This window comes from Acyrthosiphon pisum, chromosome A1 (assembly GCF_005508785.2).
Source record: "Acyrthosiphon pisum isolate AL4f chromosome A1, pea_aphid_22Mar2018_4r6ur, whole genome shotgun sequence".
NCBI classification, from domain to species: Eukaryota; Metazoa; Arthropoda; class Insecta; order Hemiptera; family Aphididae; genus Acyrthosiphon; species Acyrthosiphon pisum.
The window spans coordinates 75,619,008-75,638,148 of record NC_042494.1 but is presented as its reverse complement, the minus strand read 5'-3'; the positions used below and the strand labels follow the sequence as shown (position 1 = coordinate 75,638,148).

Here is a 19,141-nt window from a genome sequence, read left to right as displayed (position 1 = left end):
CTGCGTTTATCGGCCGTTTCATCGGCTAATAGAAAAACGTGTTATTTATTATTTATTCAATTTACATCAATACATTTGAATCTTCGAATAAATCACAACAATATTATAGGTAGATATACCTATATTTTAAACACATTAAGACTATTATTTACCTTGGATAATTACACAAACAAATTAATTGTTAAAATATGTTAATTTAAAGATAGTTGTATAATACATATTTTAAATTTAGAATACTTTATTTATACCTACATTTACATATTATTATGAAACAATTAATATTTAAAAATATGCAAGACGTACAATATTGAAAATGTATTCCTCTGTACCTATATAGGCTATAAGTAACATAATAAATTAGTTTTTTTATTTGATTCTTTCACGAATCATATGATATGATCATACATTCATCGATCCTTTTCTTACAAAATATTACAATATGTTTTATATAATTATTATTTTATTTTAAAAAAATGTAATTATCTGAATTTGATCATAGAACTATTGTCAAAATATGCTCAAGTTGTATTCCGGTACTAGCGTTTTATGAATTTTTATTTTTAACAGCCATGTTCTTTGAAATTGCATCCGACCATCGCGTCACTTAGTACTGTTCAAGTTTTTTGGAAAATTAAATTAGTACTTTTAGAATTTTGATAGGACTAACCTGCAGTAGCCTATACCTATTTCCGAGTATTAAAACCGGTCTAAACGGTTGCTAAAAATGATCTATTTACCGTTTATCCAAAAATGATCTATTTATCATAAGAAGCGCACGTCGGACGCGAGGTTGTACCTACAGGTAAACAGGTTTTGTTTGAATGATTTCAAAACTAAGCTTCAGAAGTTATTATAAACAGCTTAACAGCATCTCATCTTGGAAATAAATTAGAATATTGATGGACGTTTATGGTTTATATTTACATTTATTTACATCGGCTTAATAATATATTAGTAAATGTAATATATTTTATGAATCTAACCAGTATTAATGTATCATATATAATATACAACTGCAGCCTGCGGGGTCACATGTACTTGAATCGAATAAACACATTTTTAATTCGGTAGGTGTTTGAATCTGTTTTTAAAATTTTGGTTTCGTCACGATGGACACGCGTCCACAATAAAGATAGTCCTCCCAAATATGTGAAATACATCGTTTTAGAGGTTTGCCACCGTAATATTATGAAGTTCGCTGTCTGCGTGTTTCAGATAACAGAAATGGAATCGCGTTTTTCTGACCGCCGCAGAAGACGCGCGGGAAGTCGCGGAAGAGGAAAAAAACCATGCGACGCCAATAGTATAGAATTCGCGTTCGTTGTCCGCGCGACGGGATGGGACCCTATACACCGTCCGTCGCACCGGAGACTTTGATGACGTCGACGCAATAACACGCGTTCTCTCCGACGACGACGACAGCGGCAACGTATATAGAGCAAAGCGATAGATACTACACATACACACAAACACTCATGTACGCGTTTTGCGCGACCCATGCTCGGACAAAGGATTTTCGCCGGTCGACTCTTATTACGATACACTTACACAAAACACACACACACTTTTAATATAATATTATTATATATATATATATTTTGAGACGGTGGCGGTGGCCTTCGACGGTAGTCTGGTAACCGGAGGCATAGTGGCGGAGGCATGGTGGCGGCGGCGGCGACGACGACTAGAGAAGTGCACCGAAAAAACGACGAAAAAAATAACCGGTTGGCGTTTTAAGTTCCCACGAGCTGCTGCCCGCCAGCAACAGAGTGCTCGATGCGCGCGCGCGCGTGTGTGCGTGTGTGTGTGTGTAATAAATACTCGTCTCTTGGGTCGTTGTTTTTTTTCCGTGCGTACTATTCTTTGCCGTCGCCGTCGCCGCCGCCCAGCGAGTGGGGATGGCGCGTGCCTTCGGTGTATATGCCCGCCGCGCGCCGCGTTTCCAGGTGTCCGGTCGGGCGCGCGCGCGAGCCACCGGCGGCGTCGGAGCGGCAGCAGTGGGGATGACAAGAGCCGCCGCCGCTGACATGGCCGCGCGCTGTTCCCCTATATATATACATAACATATATATATATATATACATATATACATAACGCTGCTATTATGCATATAGATATATACGTATATAATATAATATATATATATAGTGAAGATATATAGACGCGAACTGCAGCGGCTCACCCCCGTCGGCGTGTCGTCCCTCTCTCTCGCGCGCGCCGTCCCGTCGAACGGCGTACTATATACTCCGCGGCGACACCGGCGCCGCAACCCTCGGACACGATCAGTCGCGTTTCGAACCGCACACGTACACGACGCTCGCTCCCAAGCGCACCCATACTCACGTCCAAGCTTCACATCCACACGCTTCACCGTATCATCCAATCGTACAATTTTGTATTTTGCTGTCATTCGTTCAAAGTACCACTGTACCAGCTAATATACCTGTCTCCGTACCAGCAAGCACCGACGCCGACGGCTTCAGCTCGCTCCACTCCACTGCTGCTGCAGTAGAATTTTCACGCCCGCGGATCGACTACACCTCCGACGAATAACATCGTTATCGCCGTACTGCGCGATTGTTTTTCTTTGAAGGTAAACAATTTTATAAAATTTTTTTCATTAGTAATTCAGCGTTGTCATACTATATTATCATATTATTTGTTCTGATAATTTATTATCTTTATCTTTATCATTATTATTATTGTTTTTGTTATAATATTATATAAGTATTTTACAATTAGTAAATATTATTTTTAACTCGTGTCGTATCGCTGATAATTCGCTTTAAATTTAGACCATTTATATCAGACAATCTCCCAAAGTAATACATAATATTATACTTTTTTCGAAAAATTCTATAACCAGGGGAAATCCTAAATCATTCTGTTTATAAGCTACTGATTTGAGCCAAAACTAACTTTAGTTGTTCAATATTTTGCGATTATGGTACTACACTACTACAGTACTACCTATTAGTACAAATAAATTTCGTAAGTGCAAAAAATGTTTTCTTCTCTTTTAGTTTATTTAAATTTGCTCAGTATTCGCTCAAATAGTTCGTATTAATAGTATAGGTTTTTCAAGCTTTTTCATTAAAAAAAATAGATCTCTATTTCAAATCCGTATTCATTTAACAGTCAATTTGATGTATTTAGAAGTCCGTTATAGAGCGATAGGTGCCTAACCATTTATTCGGAATCTCGTTCAGGAACAGATCCACCAAGTCAATTTTATTCCCGTTGTGAAAAATAATATATTGAGTTTCGATATTTCATGTTGTAATGTTGTAATTACGAAACTTACATTTGAAAAAGTCTCTTTTTCGAAATTCTTTGTATTTATTTTATAAACTATTATTATGTAGTTGTAAACCATAATCTAACCTATAATTTTATTCATTTTCTACATACTAAAAGCCTGCGACATGCGTATACAATAAAAGTGTTATTAATAATAAAAGTACATGGTTTTAAAATTTCCCGCCAGTCAAACAATTATAGATCACTCACTCCGACCTCTACCCCTTTCTCCCCAACCACGTATTCTCGGGCTGGTTGGCCCCCGGCCGTGCTTAATATTCTACTTGCACTGTATTCGCCGCGTTTTGTTATTGTAAATTTAATCGCGGCTAACTCGTACCGACGCGCCGCGTTAAAGGGTGATGGGTGAGGGGTGGCGATGGAGAGAAATACATCGAAAAGCAATTTTTCAGTTTCCGCTTCGCACGGGTTGTTTTTACGCGGCGTATCCGGTGTGCGTCGTATAGTAAGTAATAATATGTATAGGTGTATAATACTCGGACGAGAACTGTTTTTCACTCGGCACGCGGGGAAAAAGGGGTACCACCGTGCACGTACGCGTCCGGTATAATATTTGTATTATTATTTATTTATTTATGATATTGTGTGCCCGTTTTACCGTGTACGGATTTAAAAGTCGTATACTTAGGTAGGTATATAGAGTAACCGTATGTACATATATATATAAGGCCGATGCGGGCCTACCAAACACGTACGCGCGGGAGCGAAAAAATAATGTCATGCGCGGTCACGATCCCGTATTAATATACGTATAATATACGAACGTCATATATTATTATATCGTATTTATATTTTATTTTAACGCGAAATGTACAGCTCCGCCAGGTTTACGACTAGTATACCACCACGTCGCGTCCTATAATAATACAATACATGGTACATGCGGCCACGCGAGGATTTCTTTTAATTTCGATATATTATATAGCTCAGTAGTTGATATATACGATCGATAAACTTTTCATCTGTACGCTGTTGCAGTCTACGAACGATATCGACGCGCGTTTTATACGACACACGTGCGTGTGTATAAAAATATAACATAATAATAATATTATATTATTATCGTGACACAGGAGGTACCTACGTGATAATATTATGTTTCGCAGTCGTAAAACCCGCGAGCGTACGGGATGAGACGGTTCGTCGTTTGTCCCGCGCCTGCAAAGTCAAATTTTATTGGCCAATACGCGTTGTCGACGACAGTTTATAATAATATTAATAACATATTATTAATTTTATCTGATATCACGTTCAGATTAAACACCGCGATCCGGGACGCGGGGACGACTTTTACGGTGGCGTCGCGGGGGAAGGGGGCACCCGCAATCCGTACGTAGAAACGACGTGTCGTTAATCGTCCGAGTAATTTGTCACGTCGCTTTAGGCTATGCGCTGTGTGTTTGTGTATTTGCATATTATTATAAGTGGCTGTTCCTTTGTGCGCGCACAATGCGGGTTCGACTCCTAAACAGAAGACACTATTGTAATAGTTGTAGTAGTTTAACATATTAAGTATATTTGTTTTTGTTTTTTTTTTTTCATTATTATTATTTCATTTCGCTGTTGTAGATCGCTGCAATAATTATTTATCTTTATGTGTAAATTACCCGTTTGCGTCCCGTATGATATAATATCACGCTCGCACTGCGCACCAAAAATACACGTAGCCGCATTATTATTATTATCGTTGTAGGTATTGTTTATTATTATTATTATGATTATCATTCACCTCTACCTATGATATACGCCACAACAGTAATATTATTAATTCGCTGGCCCGAGAAAACGCGCGACAACGGTATCGTGTGTCACAACGCAGCACGCGCGCGCCGGCACTTAACCGGCGGCGACGGGCGAGGTGAAAATAATGCATAATAATATTAGGTATACATCATGTCCTTCGGCAGACATATATTTTTAAGGATACGGGATCCAGACACTATAATATGCATGTTTCATGCTGGTACGCGTAAGACGTTCGGTTATGAATAACAAATATATAATAATAATATAATAATGATCGTATACGACGGCGGTATACTTATATTATATTGTGCGCGTATAATAATATGTATGTATAATAATATTGTCTATATTGGGTTTTTGGGGTTACCGCCGCGGCCGTGCACGCGTGTATTTGAGTCAACACTTTTTTTTAAGTCCATGCAGGTAGTCGTTATGCTAAACATGTAGATTACCATTGTTATTTGGCGTCCTACAACGGTTATATACAACAGTCGTCCGTTTCCATCCGCTGCACGACGCGGATAACGTTAATTGTAACAACCATATATATATATTATATATAAACGACTTACGTACACTGTAATCTCTATCAGTCTATCCGTTATAATTGTATGACAATGTACCGAGTAAAACTTATAAATACCACGCGATTCGAGTCTACAGACTTCCTATAAAAGTCCTCGGAAAGATTATTTCGAACGTTCGACAAAACAATACGTCAATACGAGCTTTTATTGTCGCGTTTCGCCGTTCATTATAAAGGAAAGATAATCGCCAAAAGTATCCTCTCAAAGTATTTTTCATTCTCATTAAGTTTCTCAAATCTTTTAGCGCTGTACAACACATATTAATATGTATTCTTATATAATATAACTCAATCGAATTCAGTCACTGCGCAGTTTTCGATTTCAATCCGTTAAAATAAAATATTTGTACATTTTTACGTATTTCACCCCATTGTCAAATCTCGAAACTAGCAACTTGTAGTCCCCGAGAAGTTCCATTTTCAAATTGGGCCATCCGCAGCATAGAATATATAACCTAGACAAACCCGTCTGTAGCAGAACGGAATTGCGACATTGTCAAATCGTTTAAGTATAATAATATATACCTATATATTATATAGTATGGGTATTATAAACCCGTCGCGAACAACAACCACCCTTGCAAAATGGGAGACACGCGGGGTTGGTGTGCGTGCGCTTATAATGCACGAGTGTATATAGGTGAATAATTTCCCCCCCAAACGGTCTCCGTGCATATATATAATGTGTAGTATTATAATATTTGTGACGCTGCTGCCGTTGGTGCGCGCTGTAGAAAAACAGAAAGAGAGTGATGAACGGGTGGTGTGGTGGAGGGAAACGGGGCGGCAGCGTACGATCGCACTCGAGCATGAAACTGGAAAAAAAAATATATGTATATACGAAACCATTAACCAACCCTCCATTATAATAAGCCCTTTACGCACGCACGCAGGCACAACCCCCTGTAGAATGCGTGTATAGAGAACCGGTTTTCGTGGGGCGCGCACAAAATCCCGGGTCCGTCGATGTGTGTACGAAAAGAGAAAAAATTATTATGCATTCTGCCTACCTAGGTATGTATAAAAAGCCGCCGCTCTAGAGTTATTCAACCGACCGCGATCGTAATGATATATATATTCCGACGAATTACATTCGAATAAAAAAACATGTAGGTACCGGCCCGACAGCGGTTTCCCCGAGCGTACACATTATAATATTATTGCTATCATAAAATAAAATTATAATAATAACATACTATACGCATTGCATATAACGTATATATGCCTATTTATGTAATTTCGATTTCGATTAGTGGTGTGAGACGGCGTTATCGCCGATGAGCGTTCCGATGAATGAACGAACGAAAAACAATACGTCACCTTATTATGGTATTAGGTACGTGTAAAGGCGGTACGACTGCAGCAGTGACAGATCCGAAACTATGATTAACGTGGCCAAGCTTGTAAAACCAGTTGTCGTTTTGAAAACGTGCCGCGACCAATTACATATTACATAATATATTATTATTATATTGTTTCTAATGGGTTTTATTTTTCAAATAAACTAACGTTTACCTATATAATATTATATACATATATATACAGTACTCGACGACCACGGACTCGCTGACAAATTGTTTAGTTTGTGATAAGACTCGTGCAGTGTACACACGTAAACACACGATATATCGAGCGCAGAGCAATCATAGCATATTTATCTATAATATAATATATTATCATTATCTATATAGATCTTGCGTATAGGTCGTGCGCTTGTTTGGAAAGGGCCGAAGATCTCTGTACAGTGCCGCGCGCGGTTAAATATTATTATTATTGTTTAGGTTACAACCACGGTCGTATAATATAATATTGAGGGTTGATTGGAAAACTAGTAAATCGATTATACGACCGTCGTAAAACCACGCAACGAGGGTAATATATACCATAATATATAGACGTGCATTATATACATATAGGTGCACACTCGCGACATTGCAGCTTGCGCAAAGCAAAGCAACAGGCGCGTGTAGTTAAATACAGGCGATTTTATTTTGTTTATCAAAAGCAGATGCGACTCGCACGCGTGCATATACAATAAACCTCTCGTTTATCAGTACAAACATTGGAACCGAAGACGGCGACAATAATAAAAAATAATTAATAATCCAAACCGGCGGTGGCGCCCCGGGGAGGTGGTTGAAACAATATTATATATCTGACCCTAAAAACGAGACTTCGTACGCCGCAGTGCGTCTTGTACATTATTTTATCATGTACCTATGTCCTATACCTATTCTATTTCAATACGACATCGCGGCTATAATAATATATTATTATCGTATCGTATCATGTTATGACATTATTATGTGTTGTACTATTCTCGCAATGTATTAACGTAAGTCCTATTTCCATTTGTATCGTTTCAGGTTTTATCACAAAAGGCTCGACAATGATGAGCCTTGGCGAAGAACTGAAATCCAGCATGCCGTCCTTCATGCAATTCTGCTCCAGAGTTGACCAAGGCAACGTACAGGAAGACTGGTGGACCGCCGGATCCGACGCAGGTAAGAGTCGACAATACAGTAATACGAGTATATAATATTATTATAATTTTTAATAATTTATTGTGATTTGGTGCGAGTGTGAGTGTACATATACAACATGCGTGTTATATCTGGTAAACATATTATATATTAGCTATGTAAAAAAGGGGGGGACAGGGAAACGAAAATTCGTTACAGATTTGTCCGTTTTGCCTGGCGATAATACACAATAACGAGACAAGAGCTCAACCGCCGGAACTCGGAGGTTTGTGTTTTATTTTATTTATTGTTTTGGTTCTCACACACTAGGAAATGAGTTGTTACCGTGTTACGCGGACCGTGAACATTTTGCCTAGTCTCCCCACGCACTGCATGCAGAGTCCTCGTCACCGCTTGGGGTTGAAAAATTCGAATAATTCGCTCAGGTGCAGAGCAATTATTGTACTCTGCAGCAGCAACCCTTCTGAATAGTACACCTATATACGCTTTACATGTCCGACAGGGTTGCGCGCGTTAAATCGAGATTATCCGTGTGTACGGCGTGGGACATAATAACGTAATAACCAGCCCGGAAGTAGATTCGGTTCGGGTGAAATTATTTAATTTGACGGTTGGTCAGTTTTTCGGCTCAGGTGGCAGCGCCCACTACTACACACTGCGACGCAACTGTTGTTTTATTTATATAGAGTTTCATTCGTACATATATATTATAATATAGTCTGCAACCATAATGCGCGGTGTATAATATATTATAATAATATGATATAATAGGTATATGGTTCGGTAAAACGAACTGTATTTTGTATATCTATATTCTATATGCATAGGTACTGGAATATATGTTATTACGGTGTTATGACCAAATGTGCGCGTCAAGTCCGCGAAATGTCCGGACCGTACCGTTACCAGACAGATCGAGAGGGTGGAAAAAAGGTGAACGCCTTTCATTAACGTCTTTGTGCACCATATGTTGCGTGTTTGCGTCGCGTTCCCGTTCTCGTCTAGTCTAGAAAGACCATATGGGCTATATATACGCGCGGTCTGTTCCCAAGGAATTGAAATATATGTACGTCATATGGTCCATGACATAAGGTGTATGAATGCTTGCGAGTATAATATAGTAATATCTACTTTATACCTTTGGAAAAAAAATCGTCTACCCGCTAGACTACGTTATATTGTTTTCCGTGTTTCTTTTGATCTCACGTGTATTATTATATTACGGCCGGCGGCCTATGTCCGAAACTTATGTATGGTTACATATTATTATAATGTAGAGTGATTATTATTAACATTAAACAGTAAACACTAAACACGCATTGTCTCGAAAAGTATTAACGTTTTTGAAAATATTGTTTTCAACAATTTAACATAACTTTTGAATAAAGTTAGTTAGGAAAAATACATATTACGACTTTTCATCGTTATCATTTTATAAGTGTTTACTTTGTCTTGAGTCACAGCATACCTACATTTTTTCATAATTTCAAATGGTAAACCTATCCTAAAGCAGATTATTTTTCTAAGAATTTTGATGTATAGAATCGAATTTCAAACGAGTAGATATAATTAGTTGTAACCTGCTGCATTATTATATAGTATAGATTAGTGGTGTGGAATCAAACATATTAGTACCCCCCAAAATGTTGCAGGTCTACTATATTCCACTCATTTAAACTTTAAGTAAGTATTCAGAACTCCAGAAGCTGAAAATAATTTATTATGTATGCTGTCGTTCAAAAAATATTAGAGAAACGTATTACCTAAAGAACAGTAAGAAATAAGAAAAACATTACTTTTTTTCAAAAGTGTATTTCAATAACAACAAAACTTTTCTGGATAACAAGTATTAAAAAAATCATTAGATTATATAGGTACCAATATAATATTTTGTACCTATAATATCTACAGGTAATATATACGCACAGCGAGGAGTAATACAGTGGGCAAAAATCTCTGTGAACATTATACATTTTTGACAGTAATATATATTATAATCTATTAATACAATATATTATTATTATTATATACAGATAATACTACCATTTTATATATTATAATATGCATTAGCGTTTAGTGTACGATGTACACAATAAATACCTGCACACTCAAATTCGATATCCAACGGTTTGACCCGATTGTTTTTTTTTTCAAGATAATAAATTATTTTGCTCTGGACATACGTAAATGTGCTATTACATTGAAACCACGTGAGGTCCACCAAAGAAAAATATATTGTCTACGGAATATAATAGCCGACGCGAACGTGTAACTCCGGTAGTGTGCAGGTATATATGATAATAATAATAATACAACACGGCCTTACGTAATCGGGGTGCTCGGTCGTTTGTGTGTGTCTATTGTCCGCCCGTCTCTTCTTTGAGCCCCTCCCGGCATGCTGCACATCACAAATTCCCTTGGGCGGAGGGTGCCCCGACGCGATTTGAAAAAAAAAAATTTGTTACATTTGCCTCTCCAACCTCCAATGTGTACCTATAGGTAATATATTTTATTATATAATACCTATACATTATATACGACGGAATACCATACTTAACCGACGCTCTTTGTGTGTAGGGTCGGAATCCCTGTGGCAAACTCGCACGACACACACACTGGCAAATACACACGCACTCGCACACACACACATATGCGCACACATACTTACACACAAACGCACGCACACAAACACAGCCCTCTATAGGCCCTCTCCATTGTGCGCCGCCCAGACCTTTAGGCGGCTTTGCATGGTACCTCCAACATCCCCGTTTGTGCGTGTGTATGTGTGTGTGTGCAACGACGACGGTGGTGGAAGCGTACAAAAAAAAAACTGGTTTAAAACACAAAAGGTTATACCTATGTGTGTGCCTGCGTATACCTGGAGCGCGATGTTTATACGATAAATGCGATCTCAAAATTCTCCGGAGCCCAAATACCTATTTTCCGTTCGTATGCGATCCAGTTTCGTACCGGCCACCATATTGTCCGCCGGTACGTTTACCTAGTTCGTTTCCGAGCGCGTGTTCGTGTATTTAAACCGGAGAAAAACGATTTCCTCGGCGTGTTTATAGGTACATATAATATATATATATCACTGCTGTAATTCGCAATTATGGAGACTTCAAGTCCGCCGTCACCGACTGATTCTTCTAGTCAACAACTGGGTGAGTTTCAAAACGCGCTTCTACCCGGGCGTGTACGTATTGTAATGATATGCAAATCACCCCTATATAATATTATCATCGTATTATTTATCGTCCGTATTCTTATCGCGTGGTGATTTCAACCGACGACGATAGATAAATAATTACAATTTGTTGTTATTATTATTATAGGTATTTATTCCACCACTATAATATAATAATAATAATAATAATAATAATAATATATTCTATATACCTATTGGCCATCAATATTAATGAGTGTAATTTAACGACGATAATATCTGACGATTATAACCAGAACCAGTTTTTGACCGAAATTAAACTGTTCGCTGGTGCGAACGGTCGCGCGTCGGACGTCGTCTTCGTCTATAACGCGTGTCGTCGTCGCCGCACCGTCACGTACTTACATTATAATATTATTATTACTATATATAATATGTCTATATCGTTATAACATGTAATGTATATTATCCCGGAATTTTTTTTAATAAAAATTTGCTAACGGATGTTAAGTTCTTATTTCACTCAGAGCCCGGGCACCGTTTCAATGGAACGAAATAATTTTAATAATAATAAAACGAGAACTCGATGTTGAGTGTGCCTATTGTTTGACGGCAATACAGAAGAAGGGCCGTGTTAGCGTTTCCGGTTTTTTTTATACGAACGGACCATAATATAACCACCGATGACGACTCGCCCCGTTGTAAAACCTAAAAAACTAAAAAACTTAAATATATATACACAGTGCGCGGTCGGTACTCTTGCGATGATGATGGATTGGGGGTTGGTGGGGGTGAGGTTGAGGAAAGCGGTTGCCTAATGGAACGATGACTATATATTATAATATGTATTATAAAATAAAGTAAGTACACATCAACAACAACGACCATAATAATAATAATATAATATATTATTATTATTACTATATACTTAATCGGTCGGTTTGTATGCAAATACGCGTGCATCGCACCGCTCTATTATAAGCCGCGCGCACACAAAACGAGAGAGATAATGCGCGTAGGTATATGCTTACATATTATTATTATAACGACAATGGCTGTTCTTATCGTTCGCGCGTGAGCTCTTCAAATTTGGTTTTTACTCCCGTTTTTTTTTTAACTGAATTATATATAGGTACCTTATATACATATTTTATTATCTGCGTCGCATTACAAATTACAATAAAACACCGTGAGCACTCGCACACACATAATAATATATATTATAAATTATACTATACTTATATGTTGTACTCTGCCGGCGATTGCCGTCGTTGTCCTTACTCCGAAAAATAATGCGTTGTTTCTACTTTCAGAAGCGTTCGCTCACAACAACAAGGAAGAATGGCTATCGGACTCAGACAGTCAAAACACGATTATTTGCAGCACGACCAGCTCGTCGCCCGGACCCTCGTTGACGTCCACGTCCACTGGCGGTGGCCAGAAGGTCGGTTCGTCCAAAGCCAAGCAGGGCAGTCGGTCCAAAGACACACCGGCCGGACAGAAGCCCGCCCAGGTGGTGGCAAGGCGGAACGCCCGCGAGAGACGCCGAGTGCAGGCGGTCAATTGGGCGTTCGCCAGGCTCCGAAAAGTTGTTCCTCTCGAAGAAAACAAGTGAGTTCAATACCATACCTATATATAAATATGTATAGTCATAGGCGTAAATAGTGTTTGAAATTTGGGGGTTGTAGATTAGGTCTATACTTGATACTCGTATGTGGCTTTTAAATTATAGTAATGAAATCATTAGTTCTTGAGAGGGGAGCTATAGAAATTATAGGGGGGGCTAAGCACCCCTAGCCCCTCCCCCCCTATTTGCGCCTATGTGTATAGTATCATGGAAAACACACATTGTATTATTATAATAATATATATCATATTTATCGCGAGGAAATTGGGTGATCTGGCAAATATTAATCGGCTCCGATTGACAATCATTTTTCTTTTTCAATATAATATATAGATACGTCTATCCACTGCACAACGCTATATGACAATGTGAAAAATTGTACTGGATAATAAATATTATACTTTCACTCTTCGTAAAAATAATTATTCCCCTGATATTTTGCAATTATTAAACGCATATAGGTACGTAATTCATTTCAATACAAGAGACTAAATTATTCGAGCAAAATATCGTCATTGTTATATAATAATAATATATTATATTTTATTTGAGGAATATTATTATTAAAATTCCAAACTCTGTGTACTGTATGGTATCATATTGTAAACCGAACCCACAACTCAAATACAAGCCCTTCGGCGTGTTCTATAATACTCGTATAAAATAATCGATCAAAAAAATATAATACATAGGTGTATAAGACATTGACGTTTTGTGCCAACTGCTCATACATCATAATGCACTCTTTTCGTGTAAAAAAAAAATATAAATTTAACAACGCACAAAAAGAACGCGCCGAATATAATATAATATGATAATATATAAGCAACTCGACATTGCACTGGATTATAATGCGAAGGTTATGAAATTAACAATTTATGTTTATAAGTATTGCGCACAAAAATAACCAACGATTAAGCGTGTATTAACGTATAAATTAGTCGAATCAACTTTAAATTACAAAATTAATTTTTTCTTCGCTCCACAAATCAATAAATGTGTTAAAATTAATTGAAAATTTGTTTTTTACACGAAGTCGAGTTTGATAATATGAAAACAATAACAACATTTTAATAGTTACCAGATTACTCTTATCTGGCGCGTGTGGCACTTTGACGAATTTAGTTTAAATGACAGATACTTTCAATATCACTATATACGCTACTGTAGTTGTCTCAAGTGCTTGGAAGTCATTCAACGGACGGCCGTACAGAACATGACGGCTAGTACCTAAACATATATTATAATATATTAATATAGTCACATGCATCCTCTCATGTATCTAAACCATAACCGAATATGCAGCTATACAATATGTCTTCATACATATTATTATAATATCTCATTTTTGTTTTCAAGGCCCTCCTAATCGCTGCGTCGTTAACCCTCATCCGTGCACTGTTCATGAACCGAAATGTTTGTTTAAAAAATTAAACCTTCCCTTCCGACCGTTCACGCACGTTTAGACGTATTTTTAGATTATATTACCTACAATATGCTGTACGCTCTGCTCTGGGGCTGTAAAATCCTTTCACGATATACATAGTGTTTCCGAAAAACAAACCCCGCACCACGACCACAACATCGCATTATCTCGGAAATTCTCGGAAATCCGTTTGGTTAGGTAAAAAACAAACGATTTTTTTTCGGTACACGCGGTTATCACCGCTCACGGCGGGTACATGTGCAGGAATGGTAGATATCCGGAGCATTAGTGTAATGTTTGACGACCGAAAAACTAAATATATATATGTACATACATACATTATTATATATTAACATCATATGACATCCACTATTGCCTGAGCTTTACACCGAGTCGTTCAAATATATATACTTATATTATATACTATACATACTATACATATATACTATGGATGAGACTTAAACACAGACCTTGATAAAATATGATAGCTTAACAATATACCTGTGAGGACCCGATAAGTTTCACGACACGAACGTCAGTAATTATATATTGGCCTTCTTTGATTTATCATCGGAAACGAATTTAACGATTCCGTTGCACCTGGCGAAAGGCGTTCGATCTGGCTGCCGAAAAGTTCTCTCCCCGTCTCTCACCTACTGTCAACGGTATATTATATGTAAAAACGGAGGAGATATAAAATTATAATATATATTATAAGTACGCGTTATGCGCATAATAATATAATATAAAAGAAGGAACCACCGGACCGCCGCCGATAATAAAACATTAAAACGAAATAATAATAATAAAAACTGGTCGTAATAATTAGTGTTAGCGTGCGGCGGCAATTTTGTACAAATATAAGTAATAACGTCTTCTCGGGCGGCACTTGAGGTCAAACTATATACGACGACGACGTCGACGGGACAGGTGATGCGGTGGCGTGTCCCGTGGCACGAGCCGCCCAAAAAACGAAAAAAAAACCAAAAAAGCACCTGCAACGAGACGCGGTCGTCGTCGTCTTCGTCTTCGGTGTCGGTAGCAGGTCGACTCGTTCCTTCTTCCTTGTCCTAGTCCTCCTCCTATGTATAATATTATACACGCGCGTACATACACATCTATATAATGATATGTATATATATTATGACTGACGACCGAATCGTCTACTCCTCCGCCGCCGGTCTCCGTTATTAATAATAATATTACGCTACACACACACTCACACACACATAAACACACGTCTCATCAATATTTTATTATATACCTACATGAGACGTGTGCGCCGGCCAAGAGGAAGAGATTAAAAAACATTTCGGGTGGAACCGGTACGCGGCGGCGGCGAATGTACATATTATTATAATATTTTGACCAGCTTTTCACTCTCCCTCCGCGCCGCCCCTTCGCCGGCGCCGCTGTCTTATTTTTCGGCAAACTGGTTTTTTTTTACACTTAGTAGTCGTGTGCCACCAATGAAAGAATCGGATAAAAAAAAAACAAAACAACAGGTGCTTCTGGACCGCCGACACCAGTCAATTATTATTGGCGATCGCACCTACTTTACGACGTCCGTATAGTATTAACGTGTGTATGTGTATAGATATCATATATTAAGTATATAATACACACACACACACACACACACACACAAGTTTAAATGATGCGCGCGTCCGGCGCGTGCCTGGTTCGATTTTTGTTTTAATAACTGTACAACGCGTTTTCAGTCGTCCCCGCGGCTGATGCCACGCGCGGATTCTGAAATATTAACAACCCCTCCCGCCGTCACTACGTGCGTATAATAATTATCATTATACGCGCTAAAACGCTTCATTATAATATTATATTATACCACAGCCTGCTGCAACAGGTACGCACTCAGACTGAATAGTTATTTTTCTGTCATTTAATTCCCGGCCTGACGTAATCAAAGTCATTTTTTTCCAACTTACTCGCTGCTCCGCAAATCGTCTCGCTTTCCCGTATATGACTATATTATAATAAAGACGTTTCACCAAACGCGCTAAACTCATCCATGACTCCCATCCCGACTCCACCACAAATTGCAAATCGTAAATTAAATCAACCCTTGTGGACTTTTGGGATTTCCACAGTATATACCTATTATAGTACCCATATACCTACTATTTATTGTATTATTATTGTTATTGTTAATATGCCATCGTCCTCGCGCAGGGTACCACGTGCAGCGACAATCGAGTGCGCCTGTGTCTGGAAGGTGTATACCGTACATAATAACATATAATAAAAACACTAATATAATTTAAGTCACATGTCGCCAATATTGCGCGCGTCTCGGCCCATTTGTGTGCTCGCGCGTCGTGCTCGCAGTCGCCGCCGCCACAGATGTTGTTTCCGCACCCTCGTTAGGAACTTCCTGTGCACCAGAGCTCCATCGTCGTCTCGCGTGGCACCTACATATATATAATCCGTCTGGGCTGCAGCCGCGAAGTATACCACTCAGTGACGTTTCGGCAAATCACTTTTCGGGGTCAAAAACGGGAAAATGTGTGCAACACTCTGTATTATATTATACGGTCGCGGGTACGACGAGGCACATGTGTATATTAAATATTATAACAGTCTTTTCACCGTTTTATATATTACAGTAGATTCTTAATATGTCGAACGTCGCTATCTCGAATTTTTCGTTATCTCGAACTACTTTGAATTCCCCTTGAAACTACTATTACACTTAATAGTGTTTTTCTCTCGATAACTCGATATAAAATTAATCGTTTTTCGTTATCTCGAGTTCACAAATAATATTTTTGTTAGGGTTAACATAGGAATTGTGCAGTACATTGCATACATTGTGCAGGCAGTGCAGTATAGCGATTGTGATATTCAGTCATTTCAGTATTTTAATTATTCAAATTTTAGTCTATTTTAGTCATTCGTATTATTTATTATTCATATACATTATACAACATACATTTATATTAGTTTTTTTATTTTTTAATAAAACTCGATATCTCGAACTTTTTTCTGTTCCCCTTGAGATTCGACATAACGAGAATCTACTGTATTATAATAATATGTGTTGTGGAAATCTAGAAAAACGCTATATTATACATAGAACATACACAATAATATTATATGCCAAACACAAAAACTATAATGTGCTCGTTTGCTTGTCACAGGAGTAAGAGAATGAGCAAAGTCAAGACCTTACAAATGGCCATCGAATACATTAATCAACTGCAAGGTGTCCTGTCTTTGCAGAGCCCTGTACTGCAGCAACAACAGCAACAGCAGCAGCACAATATCCACGTGAGTATACTGCACCGACACGCAAATAACACAAACTGCACAACATAAACTGCTGATAAATGCATCTCCTTGTTATACGAATTGTTTCCCCTTTATTCGGTATTATTCCTATTTTCACTTTTGGGTTCTCACCGTACTTAATATTATATATTTTGTGAATCATTTTAATAAGACCACGTTGTTTCTATTTGTTTGTCCTTATAGCCCGAACCGGAACAACATCATCAATTGCTGACGACGGCCGACATAAATTTGTTCTCCGACATTCAGTACAAGCTCGAACCCGGCGAGCTCCAATTCCGCATGCCTCCCAATTTCTACACCCAACTATTGACTGACAATCAAAATTGACATCGAAAATCTTCGTATGAAATATGTTCATTCATCGTGTATTATTATTATTATAATTATTATAGTTAAAAACAATAATTGTCTACGGGCTTAAATCAATTGAGAGCCCGTTTGTTTCTTTTATTATTATATCATTATTATTATTATTATTATTATTATTATTATTATTAACAATATCATTATTATTATGATTATTATTATTATTATTAGTAGTAGTAGTAAATGATATTTTGTTTTTGTCACGGTAAATTTTCTTCTAAACATGTTATTGCCACTTTAAAGCAGATTATTATTATTATTATTATTATTATTATTAAGGTGGACAAATACTGTAATGATTACGAATTGTTTTATTCGAATTTCAACATTCATTTTTTTTTTTTTTATATAACTTCATAATATTTATTATGTTTTTGTTAACTTTTGTTATAGTGCATTTAAAGTCTAGTCATTACGCTATTAAGTTGATTACGATTAGGTACACTTTTTTCTCTTTTTGTTTCATCATCATCTCTAAGTAATATACATAATTATATGACGTGTATTATCAAAATCGTACCGTATGCATATTGCCAAATTGTAGAGCCATTATTTTACTACTTTGGTAATTTTTTTATATCATTGAAATTTTAATTATTTTTTGTACCCATTATGTTTAGCAAATATTTTTTTAAGGTATTTTTATAACGAATTTTTTACTTTTCTAAAATATTGTTACCTACCTAAGTAAATATATATTAGGCTATGACTATCGACTTTTTGAAATTGCTCATTTTAAAATCACCACGTATACAGGGATAAAAGTTTAAATGTTTTTAAACGATTTGTTAAATTATATGTAATTTATGATGCTCCTGTCTGTACAAAGGCATATTGTATTATTTTTAAGTGCCTTATTTCCATTTTAGTGTTAAGTTTAAATTGTAAATTATTTTTACTATAAAAAATATAATTTTTTTTTTGTACATATATCAAAATGTGAGTTAAATATTCTTTCCGTCCGGTGCAGTTGATTGCGTGGTAGACCTTTTTGGGATTTACACGATTGAGAACAAAAAAGACTCCAACATTATCAAACATATAACTATATATTATATAATTTTACAATCTGCAAATTACATGTTTTATCATCGACTTAAAAAAAATCT

At 37.2% G+C, this 19,141-nt stretch overlaps 1 protein-coding gene across 2 annotated transcripts; it reads left to right on the top strand.

Moving 5' to 3' along the window:
- The first annotated feature begins 2,248 nt into the window (after positions 1-2,248).
- LOC100159190 (helix-loop-helix protein 2) lies at positions 2,249-18,816 on the top strand. 2 transcript variants are annotated; one of them, XM_001949137.5, is made up of 5 exons: positions 2,249-2,592; positions 8,019-8,156; positions 12,615-12,912; positions 17,513-17,642; positions 17,847-18,816. In XM_001949137.5, exons 2-5 carry the CDS (start codon positions 8,042-8,044, stop codon positions 17,991-17,993), a joined length of 690 nt encoding a protein of 229 aa, XP_001949172.2. In that variant the 5' UTR covers positions 2,249-2,592; positions 8,019-8,041; the 3' UTR covers positions 17,994-18,816. The 2 variants fall into 2 exon arrangements, with proteins under 2 accessions (XP_001949172.2, XP_008181832.1); XM_008183610.3 differs by lacking the exons at positions 2,249-2,592; positions 8,019-8,156 and adding an exon at positions 10,687-11,299.
- Positions 18,817-19,141: the final 325 nt, after the last annotated feature.